Below are 18,970 nucleotides of genomic sequence, written 5' to 3' on the forward strand. Positions count from 1 at the left end.
CAAGTTCATGCTTTCTTCTCAGACGCTCGGAAAAAGCTTAAAGCTATCAATTTTTTCCAAGTTTCTTTCTTTTTAATCTTTACCAAAAGCTACAAAATTTGGCCGATTTTGCCTGGAACGCTCGACAAACCAGGGTCATTTAATTGCACATATAGTATTCCACTCCACATAAAGATACACTAGTATATAGCATGCATCGTCATTTGCACGTACGCCGCGTGACCAATCAAATAGTCAATGCATGCGCTCAGATTGTTAATTTGTCTCGCACTAGTACGATGGAATATGCATGTGCGTAGTACATAATTAAATTTATTTTGTTCTCCCTTTAATTGCCTTTTAATTGATGGCTTCTGTTGATAGCTGGCCCATGCACACTAGATCAAATACATAGATTCATAATAAGTGTTTCAGACTCGGTACAACTTTGTACTAAGATAGTACAAAATCTGAGACACTTATTATAGATCGGAGGTAGTATATGAGGTCAATTAGAAATAAGGAGTCATCATATAATTCCTTTCCTGCTCATCTCAAAATAAAGAAGAAAAAAAAAAGCTAACTATATTATATTCCTTTCATGCAAGTATTGCAGAAAAGGACTTGATTGTTCTTCAAAAAGAAAAAGAAAAAAGGACTTGATCATTGGGATAGTACGTGCAGCACTACTTAAAACTAGCTCACCTTAAGCATTGCCCACATGCATGCATGCATGCATCGCCGTCGGTGTGTAATTAACTAACAAAAGTTCTCGCGGTTCTTTTGCTACACTAATGTCCATGCATGCATGCAAAGCTGTTTAACTTGGCATTATACAAAGGGTTCAGTCGAGTCAAAGCTGTTTAATTTGGGATAACATAAGGTTCAGTCGAGTCAGACAACTCTAAAAGCACAATCTTGTCTGCTGCTTCCAGTCCAATGCAACCACTTTCTTTAATTTTTCAGGTTCCCCTTTAGTTAACTTTCGCCTAATTTTTGACTTGTGGCTAGCTATCTACGGTAGCTAGTTTCATCAAGCAGCTGCATGCATGCCACTTTGTCCCAATCAACGAAAAAGCAAATTAGACACCAGCAGCTGCTGACGCCCAAAGAAAACGACACGACCGGTCGAGAGTACGTCTTGGCCATGGTGCTAGCCGCTGGTTGCATTGCAAATGTCACATCGTGTTTCACGTGAGCTTGACAAGTCTGCATCTATCATGCATATATCCAGGAGGGGGTATATATTTCGAGTATAATCGAGCAGCTTGCTAGGAGGAGCAGCATGCAAATTAAGCTACAGTACTAGACTAGATATTAGTTGTAGTGTAGTGCTGGACTGCTGGCTGCCGAACTTTCAGGCCTAGCTTGAATTGAAGATGCATTCTAGGTTGCTAGCTGCTCTATCTGGTCTGGTGGATGCATCAAGTGTAAGGAGCTATATATCGACTGAACAAGGCGAGGTGCCAAAGTAAAGCAGCTTTGAACTGAACAATCATACAGAGACGGAGAGATAAGTATAGATGATAGATAGATATAGATTCTATGGCTGAAATTAATTAAGAACGAAAAGATTATGCATCAGCATATATATATATATATATGTGTGCGCGCGCGCGCGCGCGCACGCATCAGCAATTCAGCACCATGCATGTTACTGTAAAAAACGATCTTCGTATGAATCGTCTCTGCAATGGCAATTCTCGAACATGACAAATACTTCCTCCGTCACACAATTCTCGATCAGCAGTTCTTAATTTCTCTTGTTGATCATCACGCCAACGTATAATTTGCATGCTAGCTGGAAGAAAAGATAAGCAGCATGCATGTCCGATCGATCCATGTTACCCTCGAAATGCTTGGTCTGTCTGTCTGTCTCGATCCGTGTTGGCGCCAATCCCATATATACACAGGAGCTAGCTAACGTACGAAATGGTTGTTGAGTTGGTCTTACCAAATAATTGGATAAGAAAGCTCAGGCGTGTTTGTATACATGCAAGAGCATGCACTCAGTAGCTAGTGATGGAGTTTGGTATGCGTCCATGGTCCATCAATGTCAGGCTTACCATTTCTATCATCGATCGCCGGCCAGCCACGTGCACGGAAGTTAGTTTAAGCTCTATATAGCTAACTAGCTTATGATCTAGCACTCGATCGATCGTTTCACTTTTCACCGGCGGCCGGCCATGGATGGTTCAGCAAATGGAATCTAAAATATCTTATAGGAAAAGCACATCCATCTATCTAGGGGAATCAAAGTACTCTCTTCCACAGTCGATCATGCATGCATGACAAAGTGACAATTCAGTTTCCCTTTCTCCCTATAGGGCCTATAGTGGAATAACTAATTTGGGGATTCAAGATACAAATTATTCAACTGGTGCCAAAACAAAACATAGTCGACAATATACTGCTCCCTCCGATTAATTCGTATTACTTGCCGCAGCTTTGTTTATAGATATGCATGTCTAGATGCGTTTCATTGTGTAGGTGCATGTGTATTTAAACAAAACTGTGACAACTAATAATATAGATATCGGAGAGGGTGTACTTTTATTCTAGTATGCAGTAACCAAAAGCAATGATGCAGTACGGCACGTGTTACTTTGACAGAAAACAAAAGCATCGTATCATTAACGGAAGATAAAGAAACAAGAAAACATGGGCCACAAGGAAAGGAATTAGCCGACGACGCATAATCTGTCAATGGTTAAGAATATATCCTCTGCTTTTAGGCTCCATATGCCCCTCCATAAATCATAAATGGTACAAGAATATACCGTACATATCTCCATGCTCCTAGCAGAAGAATACATTGCACAGGTAAAAAAGCATGCATGTGTCAAATAGGTAACGATACCAGCTACACCAATCTGAGATCAGGAACAAAAGCAGAAAAAAACACATGTGCACACAACCAAAGTATATATCCAAGTAACTAACAAGCTCAGATAAACAATAAAATAAAAATAATACTTTCTCAGATGTCTCAATTTTTAATAAATTTAAATGCACCTATACACTGAGTCATATCTAGATACATTCAAATTTTGACAAACTTGAGACATCTTTTATGGGACGGAAGGAGTAAGCATGTACTACTAATTAAATCCACAGAGGATCGATGGTCGAGCATTTCAAATTATGCTGCCAATAACATGGAACATAATTGTTTTTTGACGGACGAATCTGCTCTGTCGATCACGACTTCACGAGACGAGACACAGGAGTAGGACAAAACTAGGTTGTGGTGTTGGGCCTTATCTGTCCCTGCAACTAGCCCATCTGAGCTGCCGAATTTACAGGCCCAAGCACGATAGAAGCTGCTACTGGCCAAGCTCCCCTACTCCTGTATCTGATCGACATGTATGCATGCGTCAGAGATACAAAGGTAACTAGCCAAAGCAGCTTTGAACTTGGTTCACAGGCTCTGAAGAAGAATACAGGCTCCGGCGATGACGAATTCTCAGCAGCAGATGGCGGGGGTGTAACAAGTAGGGATGCAAGCGAGATCCTGCATATGTTTCGCTTCTAAGCCAACCGTTCAAATTTTCAAGTCATTTTGAGCAAATTTGTGAACTAGCAAGTCTCTAACGGCTGCTTCGAAGCGGGGCACATGGTTCTCTAGGTTAACTAGCAATATCGACGAAAGAAGATTTGGGCGGTCAGTTAGAACTTGGTTGAAATCGCTAGGTGTAGTTTTAGCAAGAGTGTCTCTCTGATTTTATTGCTTCTCTCAAGTCTGAACTGTGTAGAGGGATATCATATCAAAGAATGTAGCTATTAGCTAGTGCAAGGAACTGATGATGCAGGATCGATTGTAATGTGCACATCCTCAAGACTTCTTTGATCGATAACCGTGATAGTATCTCGCAAAGAACATCCTGTAATGTGCACGAGGAGCTAATTAGTTACGTTCCTTGCTAATATCGTGATTTAGCAGAGCATCTAACTGACATAAATAAGGCATGTGGGTCCTTACACGGGGCAGAAGTTGAAGCTCCATACTGAAACCATTGTTCCTCTTTTCGATGGAGTGTTCTTCATTGCTTTGTTTGCCCGTCGGGGTACACTGACACATAAAATTATCTGTGTATCTGCAAATCAGTACAAACTAGACAATTAACCAGTTGTTACTACTACATTTCAGCAAGCAATCGTGAATCACACCAACTCAATTTTTTCTAGGAAAAATAAATCAGACAATAGAATTTGGCAACAGACTGAATGAAGATCAGGTACGGAAACTGAATTTTGTACTGGATCAGGTGCAAAATTGACTAACTGTATCGGATAATCTTACAGGTTACTAGTCTGGACGAGAGATGCATAGAACCGCAGCTATGCTATGGCAGCGGCAAAGCATCATGTGAAAAATTGAAACTTAGCAACGGGATCGCCGGATCGGGATTGGATAATTAACCAAGGTCAAGGCAGGACAGCCCATCGCCCCATCATTCAGCAATCAATAAACCGTCAGGGCTTTCCACGTTATTTTTGAGAGAAAACGACACGACTGCGGAATCTAGGAACGGAACAATCGCAGCCTTAAACAGAATCAACCAAGTGTATGGACAAAAAAAAAATTATCCTTATATGTGTGTGCCTTATATATGAAGGCAGCAGGAAACCGTATACTTCCTAGTTCGAAGCTTCTGCCTTGGTAATACTTTCCACAAACTAGGCATGCATACACACTCAAATTTGATAAGGAGATCTGTGACCGAACAAATTTGATAAAGAGATTGACCAGAACTTCTGAAAGTCAACGTAAAAACAATACATAACGAGCCATCGTCGACCACGAGACTGCGCATACACAACGATTTATCTGTAGTTCATAGCAGGTCAAAACTAGCGAATCCAAGGACAGACACATTTAGCACTGGAATCTTCCGCGAGCAGTACGGGACTAAAACGAACGAACTCAGTTGCCCGGTAGAGGTTTGCCTGCTACTTACCCCGAGTGCCCGCACGTTACCCCACGCGTCGCCGCCGGCCGCCGATGCTTGCGTTGGACTCGCCTCGCGACGCCGTCCGCGCGCCGCCGGCGGTGGCGGCCAGGGTTCTCTATCTGGGATCGGGAACACTGCCGTGCTGCGAGTTGGGCTGGGCTGCGACCCCTTTGTTTGGTTCGTCTCGCTAGTTGGGCCTCCGGTGTTATGTATTGGGCTACATCACAAGTCACTTGTGGGCCGGCTCAGTTACTCTACTGTGTACATATACAACTACCAGCTTCTCCCTTGTTCTTAAAAAAAAAAACATACGGAGTACAAGCTTAACCCCTCCACCGTGACTGCTGCCGGCGCCGACCTTGGCCGCTCCTCCTTCCGGCGCTAGCCTGAGCTAGGAGCTCCTTCTTCTCCTATCTCCTGCCGGCGCTAGCCTGAGCAAGGACTCCGGACCACCGCCTTCCTTCCCATCCCTCCTACCTCTGCCCATCACGCACAGTAACCCCCAACAATAAGCCAAGCGGCCGCAAACCTTGGCTTGCCAAACCTCATGGCTCCGCCCTCTAATCAGCATCTCTCCTGTTCTCCCCTGCTCAAGTCGCCGGCTGTCCTTCTCCCTCAACGTTCCTATCATTCCCTAATGCCTAATTCGTCTTCGTTTCGTTGCTTCCGAAGGTGAGGATTTTTCGATAGATTTTCCACTTGATGTCAGATCAGTAACCGCACATTTACTTTTCATTTTTGTTTTGATTTGTCCGCGAATAACACATCTTGGGTCTGGGGTGGTCTGCTAAAATTAACCCCCGCTTTCCTGTGGTGTTGTTTCTGCAGAACTACTTACGCCGATAAGGTGTTTGAGGAAAATCCAAATAGGCTGCAGAGAGGAACATAATGGCCCATATAATTTTAGCCATCCTGTCAATGATACTGGAGTATAATTAATCCTCCAGTCGATGATATCGGAGTACATTGTCCATCAAGCTATTCACAATTCGCAATATTTGGACCTAAAGGAGTTCAACAAGCTTAGTCTTTCATCCGCTTGAAGGAGGTACGTATCTTCTGTAACGTTCCTTCACAAGAGGTTTAATACCATTTTGATCGATTTATTAATTTTTTCTTTCTTGAACACTGCTGAATCTTAAATATCACGTGTCATAGCAGCTCAAAACTTTATACCAATTAACGGACTTGTAAGTTGCTCCAAACACAGTCTACCTTCCTGCACTACTGATTTTTTTAGACGAAGGAGCCTTGGCCCATCGGACTACAGAGTTCAGTTCAAAGTTCAGAACAGAAAAACAGGAATAACACGTAGACACAGGCCTCCAACCTGCACCAACAGACTTTGCGCAAATCACAGACCAAAAGGCCACCAGAGAAGTACTGAGTCCTCAAAACCGAATCAACCATTTGCCAAACGCCTCTCATACAAGCTCCAACCATGTCTTGAGTGGAGAACTTCCGAAGCAACCAACTGGACAAGCTGGGCAACTAGGATAATCTTCTCCTTCATCATACACTTCTGAGTCCCGCCCAATACTTCAACCAGTAACACATAAGAAATACTAAATTAGCAGGATCTTTAGGATAATTCCCTTGAAAACAAGCTTCATTTCTAGTTCTCCAAATAGTCCAACATAAAGCAGCTATGCCTACAGCAATTAACTTTCTCTTTCTATGTGCATAAGGAAAACTATAAACAAGCAAGAACCAAAATGAAGCATGTCCCTTCAATACTACTACGTAACTCACAAAAAGAGGTTTTGGGTATGCGCTAGACGACCGTAACCATATATTAATATCATATATTAGTCGTTACTAAAGGCAAGTTACATTGTTTGTTCCTCCATATTGGTATTTCATCAACTTCTTCAATAGACGGTAGGTTGATATGATTGGAAGATCTGCAGATTAATTCTAAGTATAGCTTTCTTGTATTTTTTTTATTGGATTTACATCTAAATTATTTTTTAGTTCGTGCGGTTCTAGTGTTCTTTTGAGGTTCCTAAAAGTTCTATAAAGACAATACCTTTTCAAATTTGAACATTTTCTCCAAAGAATATCAAAACATTAATGCTGATGCCCGTTGTCGTCGGGTACTCGCCCGGACACTTAACTTGTGCCACCCCCGGTTGACCTGGTTCGTCACCATGCAGGGGGGGTTGAACAAGGTGGGTGAGAGCTGTTTTTCGACACTTTTGAAAAACTGAAGGTGGATGAAAGTGGTAATATATTACTTATGCTCCCTAGACCCAAGAAGAACAATATCTGACTTGAATCTAACTCTCCAGCCTGAGAAAGAGTTCCCCATCTTACTTGGAGTTGAGCAAGTGTATTGTGTCCTTTTTTTATTGCGAAGACAAGTGTATTGTGTCCTGTGAAGGAGTCAACGCATTGATAAATACTACTCATGTTGTTTCTAGGTAGTACTGTACATGCTAATAAAATATTGTGTTGATTCAGGCTCTCCCAACACCTGCATGAGTGCAACAAAACACATTACCGTCCCAACAACTTTTGATTTGGGAATTATTATGAGAATTGATGTGTTATTTTACTCTTCCTACGGGAAGTTGCCATTGTTATTTGTGTACTATAAAATGGGTTTGTAAACACAACACATTACCCTCCCCACGACATGAGCACATGGTTGGTCCCTCCTCCTTTTATCCGGGCTTGGGACCGGCTACACAATCATAAGTGTTTAACTTAAAATGGCATAGGCGGAGTTCCCCACCCACCCAACCAAAACATGAAAAGAAAGAAGAAGAACAAAAAACAAACAAACACACCCTTCCCCCAGAAAGAAAAAGACACACCCAAAAAATTGGCAAAATAATTTTTTTAATGATTTTGTTTTTTTTTTCTTTTTCAGTTTTCATTTTTTTTTCAATTTTTTTTCATTTTTAAATTTTTTTGTAAAAATATTTATAGACTCAACAACGCCACATATTAAGTTCATTGGCCTTCCGACTCGCAACGGAACTACCGAAAGCCCGATGCCAACCAAGCAAGCATCAACCTGTAAAAGACCAGCAAACACATGACAGGAGACTGTCAGAAAGGTTCATCCAGATTCTAAATCGAAGTGGAACACAGGCAAGGTACGGACCTTCATGGTAAGAACTCGTGATTTGAAGGTCATTTTCTCTCGGCCGCCTTCCCGGCATTGTCCAGCTGGTGGAGTGGCATATGCATGTAAGCGTCAGTACGCGTCGTAACCAACACAAATTAAGCATGGCAATGCATAACAGTAGAAGAGCCACAATTAATGGTGATCGATCTGGGACATACCTTTGAGCTAGGCTGTCCACTGCTCGCACCAGCAGCGAGGGCCTGCTCCACCACCGGTAACACTTTCTTCAGCATCCGGGAGACGGCCTCACCTTCTTGCCCACTCTCCGGCGGCGCATTACTTGCACTCGTACCCTGCGCCATGCTTGCTGTTACGTTTTCCATTAGGCTGCCGAAGGCCGGGTTGCTAAGTAAACCGGAGAACATGCTGCTGCCATCGACCCCGCCGGTCTCTCCTTCGGGTTGCGCCTTTATTATGTTTTCCATTAGGCTGCCGATGGCTGGGTTGCCATGGGCTCCGGAGAACGTGTTGCTGGCATTGGTCCCGGTCTGACCTCCAGGTTGAGCCTTTATTATGTTTTCCATTTGGCTGCCAATGGGCTGGTTGCTGAGTAAACTGCCGCTGGCATCGGCCCTGGCCTGTTCTCCACCACAAGGCATCAAGGATGGCCCGGCCACGTTCTGGTCGAGGATATGATCCATAGCATCTGGCACCATCTGCAGCAATAGGGCCACCTCCAAAGAATCCCAGCTCCGCCAAAGCCCTGTTCAGGCTAGCAATCATCTCAGGAGTCTGCGTATGCTTGTCCAATATTCTGGAGAAAGCAACTGGGCTTATTCCTAACAGCCCTGGCATCTCATTCTTAAAAGCGACTCCGTCCGGGTTGTTGCGCCAGGTGAGCAAGCTGTCCATGTCCACCTGAAGATGTAATGCATTCTCAAGTAATAAGTACTCGTTCCGTCCCCTAATTGTTGTCGTTATTTTATCCATAATTCTTTTCGTTGTTTTACGACAAAGACAAGAATTATGGGACGAGAAAATTACGCAAAACCATCACATTTGGGGCAATCTTCTAGGAAAATCACATTTTTTTTAAGAGTAAATTTCACGGAATCACAGGTTTGAGGCAGGGTTCTCAACGAGCCCTCACTTTTGCTAATCTGTCCGCAAAACCACACGTTTTGTGTCCAATTGTCTCACATCGCTCAAAACAACGGTTTAATCATATTTGACGGTATTTATTACATGTGGTCCCGCATGTGAGGCGTCCCGTCTTTTTCATTGAACCCCTCCGACTTTTTCTTGTTTTCCTCATCCCCTCGTCTTCTTGTACAGTGAGCATATTGTCCTGATTTCTCTACCCCGTGGGTATCCGACGAGCAATCGCCTGGTGGGAGACGAGGTGCGCGCCAATGGCGGCTGCGGCGGGCGTGAGGACGGCCTCATGACGACGATTGGGGGCGGCAGATGGCTGCGCGCGGAGATCAATGGCAGAGGATTAGTAGCGTGGTGGTGATGGAGTAGGCCTTTGAGCTGCACCCGAATTGTATCGGGACGGCGGGAGGAGCAGCTGCAGCGCGGGTGGGGAGACCGAGAGCGGGCGGACCGGCGCGGGGACGGGTGGAGAAGCCAGGCGGCGGCGGTGTGGTGGGCGGACAACCTGGAGGCGCGCCTCTGAGAGACTCTGGAGGCGGCCGGGCGGCACACATGACTTAAAGCGGATGCCCGTGGGGCTTTCGTGGTGGCATACGGACTATGCAGGCCAGCAGTGCACGTCCGTCTCCAGGACCACTGGAGCCGCCGCTGCCAGTGCTCTCTAGCTGTTCGTTGCTGCTGATGCTTTTTCTTGGATGTCTCCGCTGCAAATGTCTCAATTCTTGCCGCTAGAATTCCTCGACAACTGCTGCTGATTCATGGATTCCTGGCCGCGGGTGGAGAAGGACAGGGCGGTGGTGGCGCAGGAGGTGATGGCGAGGATCTTCCTGGCCGCTAGAATTCCTGGGCGCACGCGGCCGGAGAGGCAGCAGGCGGCACGGGCCGCGGGGCAGACGAGGGGATGAGGAAAACAAGAAGAAGGTGAGGGGTTCAACGAAAAAGACGCGGCGCATGACATGCGGGACTCACACGTAAGAAATAACGTCAAATGCGTTTAAACCGTTGTTTGGGTGATGTGAGACAATTGGACACAAAACGTGTGGTTTTGCGGACAAATTAGCAAAAGTGAGGGCTCGTTGAGAACCCTGCCCAAAAATCTGTGGTTCCGTGAAATTTACTTTTTTTTAATTTTTTTCAAATTACCGCCGCTTTTGGGGTCGGAAGTACTCCCTCGCACTGATTTGGCAGCTAAGTGCATTGTGATGCAAAACCTGACAGGGGCCCTGCCTGTTCATGCCAGCTTGGCGCCACGCTGGACATGGCCTGCACGATGGCTCGGGTACGTCTCAGGCCACTGCTCGAAAGTTCTGCCTCGCCCCTCCATCTTCGATCTGCCCCGCTGCACCGTGACCCAGGAGGTCGTCGCTCGCCTCGCCTCGCCTCGCCCCGCGAGGTCACTGTCCTCGTTGCCCGCGCATCGCCGGCGCCGGGGAAGTGGCGACGGCGGGCGCATGGGTTGGGTGGGGCTTCTGCGCGAAACGCCCGTGTTGTGGCTGCGGATGCCTGTGTTGCAGGAGCGTGGCGGGCGCGCGGGTTGACCGGAGGCAGGCCGGCAGCGTCTGTACTCACAGGGACGGAGGCGCTGCGCTTACGACGAGTCCTCCGCGGCCCGCGCCTACGACTCCGCTTCCGCGGCCGCGACGCCGTCACCAATTACCACAAAAGCTCGAGCTTTCTTCTTCTTCTTCGTGTCCGGCCACGACTAGCGAACTCGCGTTCCTGGACGAGCTGAGGCAGGGCCTGCTCCGCGGCCATGGCGCGGGTGCGCGTGTGCGCACCCCCAGCGACTTCGGCAAGCTCAACCGGCTCGTGGTGCCCAAGCAGCACGTCGAGAGGCACTTCCCGGAGCGGCAGAAGACGACCGGCAGTAGCGGCAATATGGGCGTGCTGCTCAACTTCGAGGACGGGGAAGGAAAGATGTGTCGTTCAGGTACTCCCATGACGTCCTGGACCTGCTCGCGCGCGTGGTGTTCGCTCAATAAGATGCGTCGCGAGCCGATAAGAAGCTGGTCGTTCTCACTGCGAATGAAGAAGGCGGAGGCTCAGCTGCTTGTCCCGGAAGTACAGATCCCAGCCGGTGGTGAGGCAATCGTCGCCGCTGTGGCCAAACAGCAACTCCTTCCGCTGCACATCACGCAAGTGCAGAGTCTGCTTCTCAAATACGTGCTCACCAAATTCTAGGGATCGGTCGGGCGTCGGCCAAAGTGCCGAGGAGGCCCTCCGCCGCGTCGCCGTTGACTCTCCACCTCATCAAGCAAGCTCGGCCACGACTTGTCCATTGTGGTGCCAGGCTGGCACCGACAAGTGGGCCTCCCTGTAAACGCACTTAACTGCCAAATCAGTGTGCAGGAGTACGTCCGGTCCCAAAAACGGTGGTAATTAAAAAAAAGGTGGTTTTTTCAGAAGAGTGCCCCAGATGTGGTGGTTTTGCTTAATTTTTTCATACGGGCTGGAGCAAAGGAACGTATGATGCATGCATGTGTTACCTCAGGCTGCGGCTCACGGCTGACACCTGCGCCAGAGTTTTCTGCGCAGGACAAGACATGTACATCAGTACATGTAGTACTGTCAGCTGGAGCTCTGGACCGGAGAAATAATCTAGGAAGAATAAGTAACGGAAAAGCTACGTACGTACCTTGGTCCCTTTCTTCAGCCATCTGACTCACCGCTTCTGACACCCATAGCTTCATGAATCTAGAATGGTCGAAGCCTCTACTATTCATGCAGGCAACTAGTCGTTCAGGGTTCTGCCTCGTCTTCCCCGCCACTTCCCAGAAATCATCTAGATCCTCTATTTCCAAACCAGGGAAATAATCCAACACGATCTTAACATGAAAGCTTTGGTCGCCACATCCCTGCTTAAAAAAATTTAAGAAATCAAGCAACGTACAGTACTGCATGCATGCAGCTAACAGACAAAGCGCTCTTATCTCCAAAACATTTCAGAATATCATTGCGAGAAACAAAGACCCATGCATGCATTGCATATACAAGTTGACAGTGTTCTTAAGTTAGGGGCTTAATTACCTCAGCACCACCAGCGGCAGTACGAGCATAATAAGCTTCACGTACTCCTTGAAGAATTTGCAGGTGAAGTGAAACACTTTGCAATGTCATCGAAGATATGTCGAGGGTTCTAGTTTGCCCTGCATGACTAATAATGCATGGTGCAAGTTGCTGCACCGTTTTAGCAAAGTCGTGGCTCTGGGTGATGTTCAAATTTTGGAAGCTTTCAACAAACTTAGGGTCCTGCTGCAACTTCTCAAATGCGTTCTTCAAAACAGCTGGATTGATTCCTGCTTGAGTTGCCATATCTGATACTATTTGGGCTCCAAACGGGCTGTTGAGAAAAGTTTGCACGTCCTCGCTAGAGATTTGTCCTTCACCTTCAGAATGACCGGTTGGTCGCTGCGTGTGCGCGGTAAAAAAAAAAAACACAATCCACTGATTAGTGAACTGAACAACCGAGCGCTTTTGTTACTAAATGGGATGCATGCATGGCTACCTGCTCAGATGTAGAAGAACTGCTTGTGCCACCACCACCGGTGACCACTTGCTGCAGAAGTGTAGTTAATGCAACATAGTTATCTTCCAGAATGCAGGCAGTTAAAGAATCCACTGCTTGGGGGCTCAGCTTGTCGACGAAATAAGGTGGTAAATCAACTCCTGATTCAGCTGCAAAATCTGTTACTAGTTCCCTAAACGCAGGGTTGCTGACGATGCTAGACGACAGGCTGCCGACTTCTTCTTTACCTGCTGCAAACTGAGATGCATGCGGGAGAGGATCATATTTCACTAGTGTAGTTTTTATTTTGCCTAAATTTATTTTTGAAGAATAAACAAGGGCTTTAGTATTTACAATTACCTGGGATGGAGAGCCCGTGCCATACTGAGTGTGATGCAATGCGAGTTTAGGTGGTGCTCCAATAGCTTCCGGAGGAAGCCGAGCTAGAGCGTCCGATATTGCATTGGCAAATTCAGGGCTTCCGAAAATGATGCTCCTGACGTCGGCTTCCCCTGCACCCCCGAGTGCGTCAGAGTGCGCCGTGATTGCCCTCACAAGCCCCGGGACCACAGACCCGATAATTCCTTGGCAGAACTCCAATCCAAACTGAGCCAAATAAAAATAGGCATTAGAAGAATTAAACATCGGTTCTATGGAAATGAATTAAGAAGCTAGTAGGCATGAAGTACGTACGTTGTTCCATCTGTTGATGGAGAGTGTGGGGCGGTTGGGGTGGGCTCGGCCCGCCTTCCTCAGCGCATCCTCTGCCTCGCGCACCTCCACGGGGCCGCAGCCCTTGCAGTCGAGGCCGTAGCTGGCCTTCTCCAGCAGAGGCATGTTCCCCTGCAGGCCAACGTCCATCCCCGCCCTGATGCCGCCCACCACCAGCTCCTGGATCACTGGCAGCGCCCCATCGCCGCATACAAGCTCTATGTTGGTGTTGAGGTATACCAACACCTTGAACTCTTGACTGCCCACGGTGTACGACAGGCGGTTGCCCTCCTCGCTGTAGAGGTAGAGCGACCGGAGCAGCGGCATCCGCCCAAGGATCTTCAGGTCCCGTTCCTCCAGGGCCTCCACCTGCAGCAGCAGCCTCGACAGGTCCGGGGCACGCGAGCCGTTGATCCATGCCGGCAGCCTGGGTAGGGTGATCCCGTACAGCAGCAGCTGCCGGAGCTGCAACTGCGAGTCGCCTTCCCATTCCCAGTTGCCCAGGCGGACTGTCGTCCCTTCCGCCGCGTCCGACCAGACCTGCAGGACCTGGACCTTCTTCAGGCAGCACAAGGACTCCACCAGCGACTTCTGCAGAGGATCATCCATCTTGTCCAAGTGGATCACCAGCACCCGCAGCTCCGTCAGCTTGCGGAGCTCGGCAGCAAAGTCCGGGGACTTGTCTGCCGAGTGCAGCCACAGCTCTTCCAGAGATGTCAGCTTCCCTACATGGCCCTTCATCCTCGTGCCCTTGCCAGCACGCAGGCACCTCAGCTTCGTTAGCTCTTCTACGAAAGACGGCAGCTCGCTGATGCCGGTAGCCCTCATGTCGAGGGTCTGTAGGCGCTTGAGGCGCCGTATCTCCTTGGGGAGCTCGGCTACTGGTGTGCCCAAAAGCCCAACGTACTCCAGCTCAATCAACTTCTCCAGCTGCTTCAGGTTTTTGCAATCTCCTACGGATGAATCACAGCTCTCCAAATCTACTACACGCATAATTGCAAACCTCGAGAGTGGAGGCAAGCTTTTCTTACCGGAGCACCCTCTGGCATAAAATGACATCACATTCCCCACTTCCAGCCTAGTGTCTTGAATTTGGTCCACACTTGCTCCGCTTCTGTGGATGGCTAATCTGTGAATGGTTCTGGTTTCAGATGTGCTCTCCTGCAGCTTACTGCCTACAACCATGCAGAAGTTCTTTGTCTTGCTTATCTCTCGGATGAGGCTGATCATAAGATCATGGACGCGGCAACCACCTTGGCCGAGGTCACGAGGACTAACCGCCAGCTGGATCATGCTCCTATCTAATAGCTCCTTGAAATAGGTCTCCCCAAGTTCAAATAACCCTACATTTTGTTCATTACAACCAGTAACAAGGCCTTCTGCTACCCACCTCCATATCAGCATATTCTTCTCAATCCAATGGTTTTCCGGGAATAGGCCTAGGTACAAAAAACAACTCTGCAGATGCAAGGGTAGATCATAATAGCTGAGAGACATTATCATCCTTACGTTCTCTAGAACCTCTTCCTTCTTGGCCTGATCAAGACCGCTAGATTTATACACTTCAGACCACTTCTGCCATGGTTTATTAGCAAGCAAGCTACCTATAGCAATGATAGCTATTGGCACACCACCACATTTTCTCAGAAATTTATCTGACAAACTATCAAATTCAGACAAGGCATCAGTACCAGGGCTTTTAGTGTCAGCACCAAATACTTTGGTACGGAGTAACTCTATGGAGCTGGGACTGGAAAGTCGTTTTATCGTGTAAACGCCAGCAACTTCTTTGGCAACGTCGTGGTTACGAGTGGTGATGATGATTTTACTTCCATCGCTACCCTCAAAAGCACATTTAATCAAGTCCCAGGTTTTCTTATCCCATATATCATCGATGACAATTAAGCACCTATTCACACCAAAAGGGAAGAGACTTGAATAAACGACTGTGATTATACTCAAAATGCAGGGGAGAAGGCAGAAAAACTATAGGAGTACGGTAATGCAGGATTTACCAATAAATAACTCAATACATTGTTTTTTTAGAATGCTTATCACACCGTTGGAATTAATGCTTCTAAGTTGCACATATTACTGTTCGTGCTTACAACATGGTGCTATAAGAGGCATCACAAATCTTAAAAGTGCATTTTGCAACATAAGAGGCAATTCTATGTAATCTAAAACTCATATATATAGAAATAATTAATAATAGAGAAGATTGACTGTTCATACATGCACAATCAATATACATTAATTTGTTAAAGATTAAGATAAGTGCCCACCTAACATATGAACATATAATTGATGAGAATGTAATCTTTAGCATGAATTTATAACAATAATTCATTATTTATACATCAGGAAATCATGTTTGCAATTATAATTAATTCATAATTTTTATATTTATTTCTTGGGAGAATTCCATCTTTACCACCATGTTTTGACATTTGTGACTACCCCATTTAACAAAATATTCCTCCCGCTTATCCCATTTAGCGAAACTTATTTACATTACTTAATTAAACATGTGATAGATTTTACTACATTTAGCAAACTCCCTCATTTAGGAAATGCTAATTGATGTGGCTCGCGACAAGCTTCAACGTGGACAGCATGACCATGGTGCGGGCTAGGGATGGCACCCGCAAGGTATGGGTACGGGTGGTGCCTTCCCATACCCTTACCCGTTCCTTTTGATCTTACCCGTTACCCGTACCCATACCTGCCAACGGGTACAACTTTTTCCCATACCCGTTACTCGTCAGGGTAGACGGGTATCCGCGGTAAAAATACCCATGTTAAAATTTGATCGCATAGTCGTAAACAACAATATATTCCTTTGAAGTAATAAGATTTTTCTCAAAAAAAGTAATAATCTTGTCATAAACAACACTACACTAGCACAATATAAACAACAACAACAACAACAACAACAACACCACATAGAAAGGCAATGTAACATTAAAAATAGCAACACATCATGACAAAAACTGCAGCACATTGTGAGCCTATCTTCTCTGTGAAGATCACACTCACACGCTAGTTAGTATATGGATAAACGGGTACATGTGTATGGGTTACGCATTCCCATACCCGTACTCGCTCTACCGGATGGCCACGGGATTTTTCCCATTTACGTACCCGTTGGTAAAGTTTTTTTTTTCCAAACCCGTGCCCTAATGGGGATTTACCCGCCGGGTAAGCTGGTAATGCCCATTTAGTGAAACTTATTTACATTACTTAATTAAACCTGTGATAGATTTTACTACATTTAGCGAACTCTCTCATTTAGGAAATGCTAATTGATGTGGCTCGCGACAAGCTTCAACGTGGACGGCGCGACCGTGGTGCTGGTCGACTGCTCGGCGAGCCTCAGTTGCCAGGTCCGTGTGGTCTTCGGCTCCGTGCCTCCGTGACCACGGCCATGCATGGCTTCCGTGGAGGCTGAGGAGCTCGTATGGTTCGTGTTAGAGCACCCGTGCATAAACACATAATCGATAGAATAATACGAAGTTACAAACTGTAATCGGAAGCTAACGACACAAATCAAGCATAAACACACCATCCAACTAACTTTGTAGCCGCCAAACTGACATTTTCCTTCAAACTCCCCTCGTTCCTAAATCTAGCTAAGATGTTCTAGTTTTGTCCTGATTTCTTAAGTTTTGACCAAGTTCATAGACAAGAAATCTGAACATCTTATAAAAAGAAACATAGGTGCTAGCTAGCAAGCATCGATGCATGCGTACCTCTTATCCACCAGGAATTTTCGCAGTATCTTGATTAGCTGGTATTGGTGATGTAGTTCATTAACACGATCCTCTGCCTGAAGTTCAATGAGGATGTCCCTCAGAACCTTCTCCGGGCAAGCACACTGACCGATAGGAACAAGAGCCTCACAATCGAATTCCCCTTTGATCTTGATGCACACTGCTCGAGCAAGGGTGGTTTTGCCCAGCCCTCCCATCCCGACAATGGAGACATGATTAAGCTTGGACAGCATCTGGATTAGCTCGTCAGTTGCCCCATCTATGCCAACAGGGTCAGATTCCTTGGTGCACAGGGCAATGATACGAGAGTTCACTTTCTCTGTGGGAGTAGTTTCCATTAACCTATGGAGATACCTGGCATGCCGCTCACTCACCTCCTTAATCTTGGCCATTATTTTAGAGATGTAGCTGGCTATCTCATGGTTAATCTTCCACTTGGCGAACTTGCTCACGGGAGAACGGAGGGTGCCTTTGGTCGACTCGAGGTGCTCGATGTGCACCATGAAGGTGTGGAGGCGCGTCTGCATGTCGTACGACAGCTCGCTGACCTCGCCGGCCCAGGGCTTCACCTGCGGGTCAAGCTTGTCCGGCGGCGTGCTGGAGATCTTCGCGAGGGCAGGTTCCATTCTCTCCAGCTCGATCTGGAGGCTCTTCACCCCATTCTTCACCTTCTCCTTCAAGCCCCACTCGTGCTTGAGCAGCTTCCCAAGACACGGCAGCACGGCGCGAAACGCCGATACTCCCAAGTCCATGGTCGCACACGGTCTGTCTCTCACCCCCCTCTCTGTGTTAGTTCTCTTTACTTGTTGTCGTCTCTGCTTCCTTTGAGAAGCTCGTTATTTATAGAGGACATTGGCTCCAAGACACCGTTATTTTACGCGGTTATTTTACGCGGTCTTTCTGGCTGCTGGATTACGCATTACGGTCAATTTTCCCTTATTTATACTGTTGGCTGCCGACGCAGGCGTGCAGATAGCTAGAAATATGAATATGCTCGGAGATTTCGGTGCGGAGGTTATTTTCTGTAGCTATGGATGGCCGTCCAACACGACCCAAGGAGGCAGGCCTACTAGACATGCTGTTGGCCTGTCATGTCGAGTGCAGTGCCCATGATGGCAGATTAGCATGCGAGTCGTAGCACCTTCTCGTCAGACGTGTTTTGCCTTGCCTATTTTAGGATGTAGGTACACTGTTTCTCGTGTCTCGTCACCTGCTGCGCCAGTTTGAATCGCTAACTTTAGACTTGCTCGTACGTCTCTCTCCCGACACACGATCGTGCACCTCTGTGTCTTGCTCTCTGCAAAACGTACGTAGCCTAGGCTCTTTGGTGGGTGACTATGGGGTGATGTGCGAATAGCGGAAGAGACATAAAGTTTAGCTAGGGCACTGCTGTACGTGCGCCATTGGGTACGGTGGGGGTGGTTCGCGGGTGTGCCCTCTTTGCAGGTGACGCCGCCCCCGGAACGGATCCACTGCATGCCGTGTTGCATGCGCGAATTCTAAACAATTGTTTGCTCAAGACCAACACGGAAGGAGCGCGCGACCTGACCTGATATATCAATATATTCAGAGACCAACTGTACGTCTAGCTGGGAATTTGTCCTTCCACGCAGCATCCTAGCTAGCTAGCTTGGATCATCTTCTTGGAGAATGCAACTCGACGCTCGGCACATGCTTTACCTAGCAATTTCGAAACTAAAAAGCGAAAGCACACATCTTGTACTAACATCGATCGTGAATAATCTTTGCCGGCCACCGGAGCATCTCTGCCGGATGAATTAAGAGCTTTAACGTTCACGCGGGGGGCTGCCAAAGA

General features: G+C 46.9%; 1 protein-coding gene and 2 long non-coding RNA genes across 5 annotated transcripts; 1 reads left to right on the forward strand and 2 right to left on the reverse strand.

Annotated features, from left to right (window-relative positions):
- Positions 1–2,952: 2,952 nt before the first annotated feature.
- On the reverse strand, positions 2,953–5,074 carry LOC104585474. Its single transcript, XR_733299.3, has 3 exons — positions 4,941–5,074; positions 3,962–4,076; positions 2,953–3,863 (listed from the first exon to the last, which is right to left on the reverse strand). It is a non-coding gene; the product is annotated as an uncharacterized LOC104585474 (long non-coding RNA).
- Positions 5,075–5,243: 169 nt separating this feature from the next.
- On the forward strand, positions 5,244–7,407 carry LOC106865621. Its single transcript, XR_001404860.2, has 3 exons — positions 5,244–5,606; positions 5,763–5,982; positions 7,091–7,407. It is a non-coding gene; the product is annotated as an uncharacterized LOC106865621 (long non-coding RNA).
- Positions 6,073–17,982, reverse strand: LOC100829149 (disease resistance protein RPM1). Of its 3 annotated transcripts, XR_001404857.2 has the most exons (11): positions 17,134–17,982; positions 13,364–15,290; positions 13,031–13,276; positions 12,671–12,928; positions 12,193–12,573; positions 11,801–12,020; positions 11,652–11,692; positions 8,229–8,928; positions 8,047–8,111; positions 6,964–7,956; positions 6,073–6,473 (listed from the first exon to the last, which is right to left on the reverse strand). XR_001404857.2 is itself a non-coding variant. In XM_014896018.2 (8 exons), exons 1-8 carry the CDS (start codon positions 17,904–17,906, stop codon positions 11,333–11,335), a joined length of 3,993 nt encoding a protein of 1,330 aa, XP_014751504.1. In that variant the 5' UTR covers positions 17,907–17,982; the 3' UTR covers positions 9,051–11,332. The 3 variants fall into 3 exon arrangements, 1 of the variants encoding a protein (XP_014751504.1); XR_001404856.2 differs by having other exon boundaries at positions 6,073–7,956; XM_014896018.2 differs by lacking the exons at positions 6,073–6,473; positions 6,964–7,956; positions 8,047–8,111; positions 8,229–8,928 and adding an exon at positions 9,051–11,479.
- Positions 17,983–18,970: the final 988 nt, after the last annotated feature.

This window comes from Brachypodium distachyon, chromosome 5 (assembly GCF_000005505.3).
Source record: "Brachypodium distachyon strain Bd21 chromosome 5, Brachypodium_distachyon_v3.0, whole genome shotgun sequence".
Lineage (NCBI taxonomy): Eukaryota > Viridiplantae > Streptophyta > Magnoliopsida > Poales > Poaceae > Brachypodium > Brachypodium distachyon.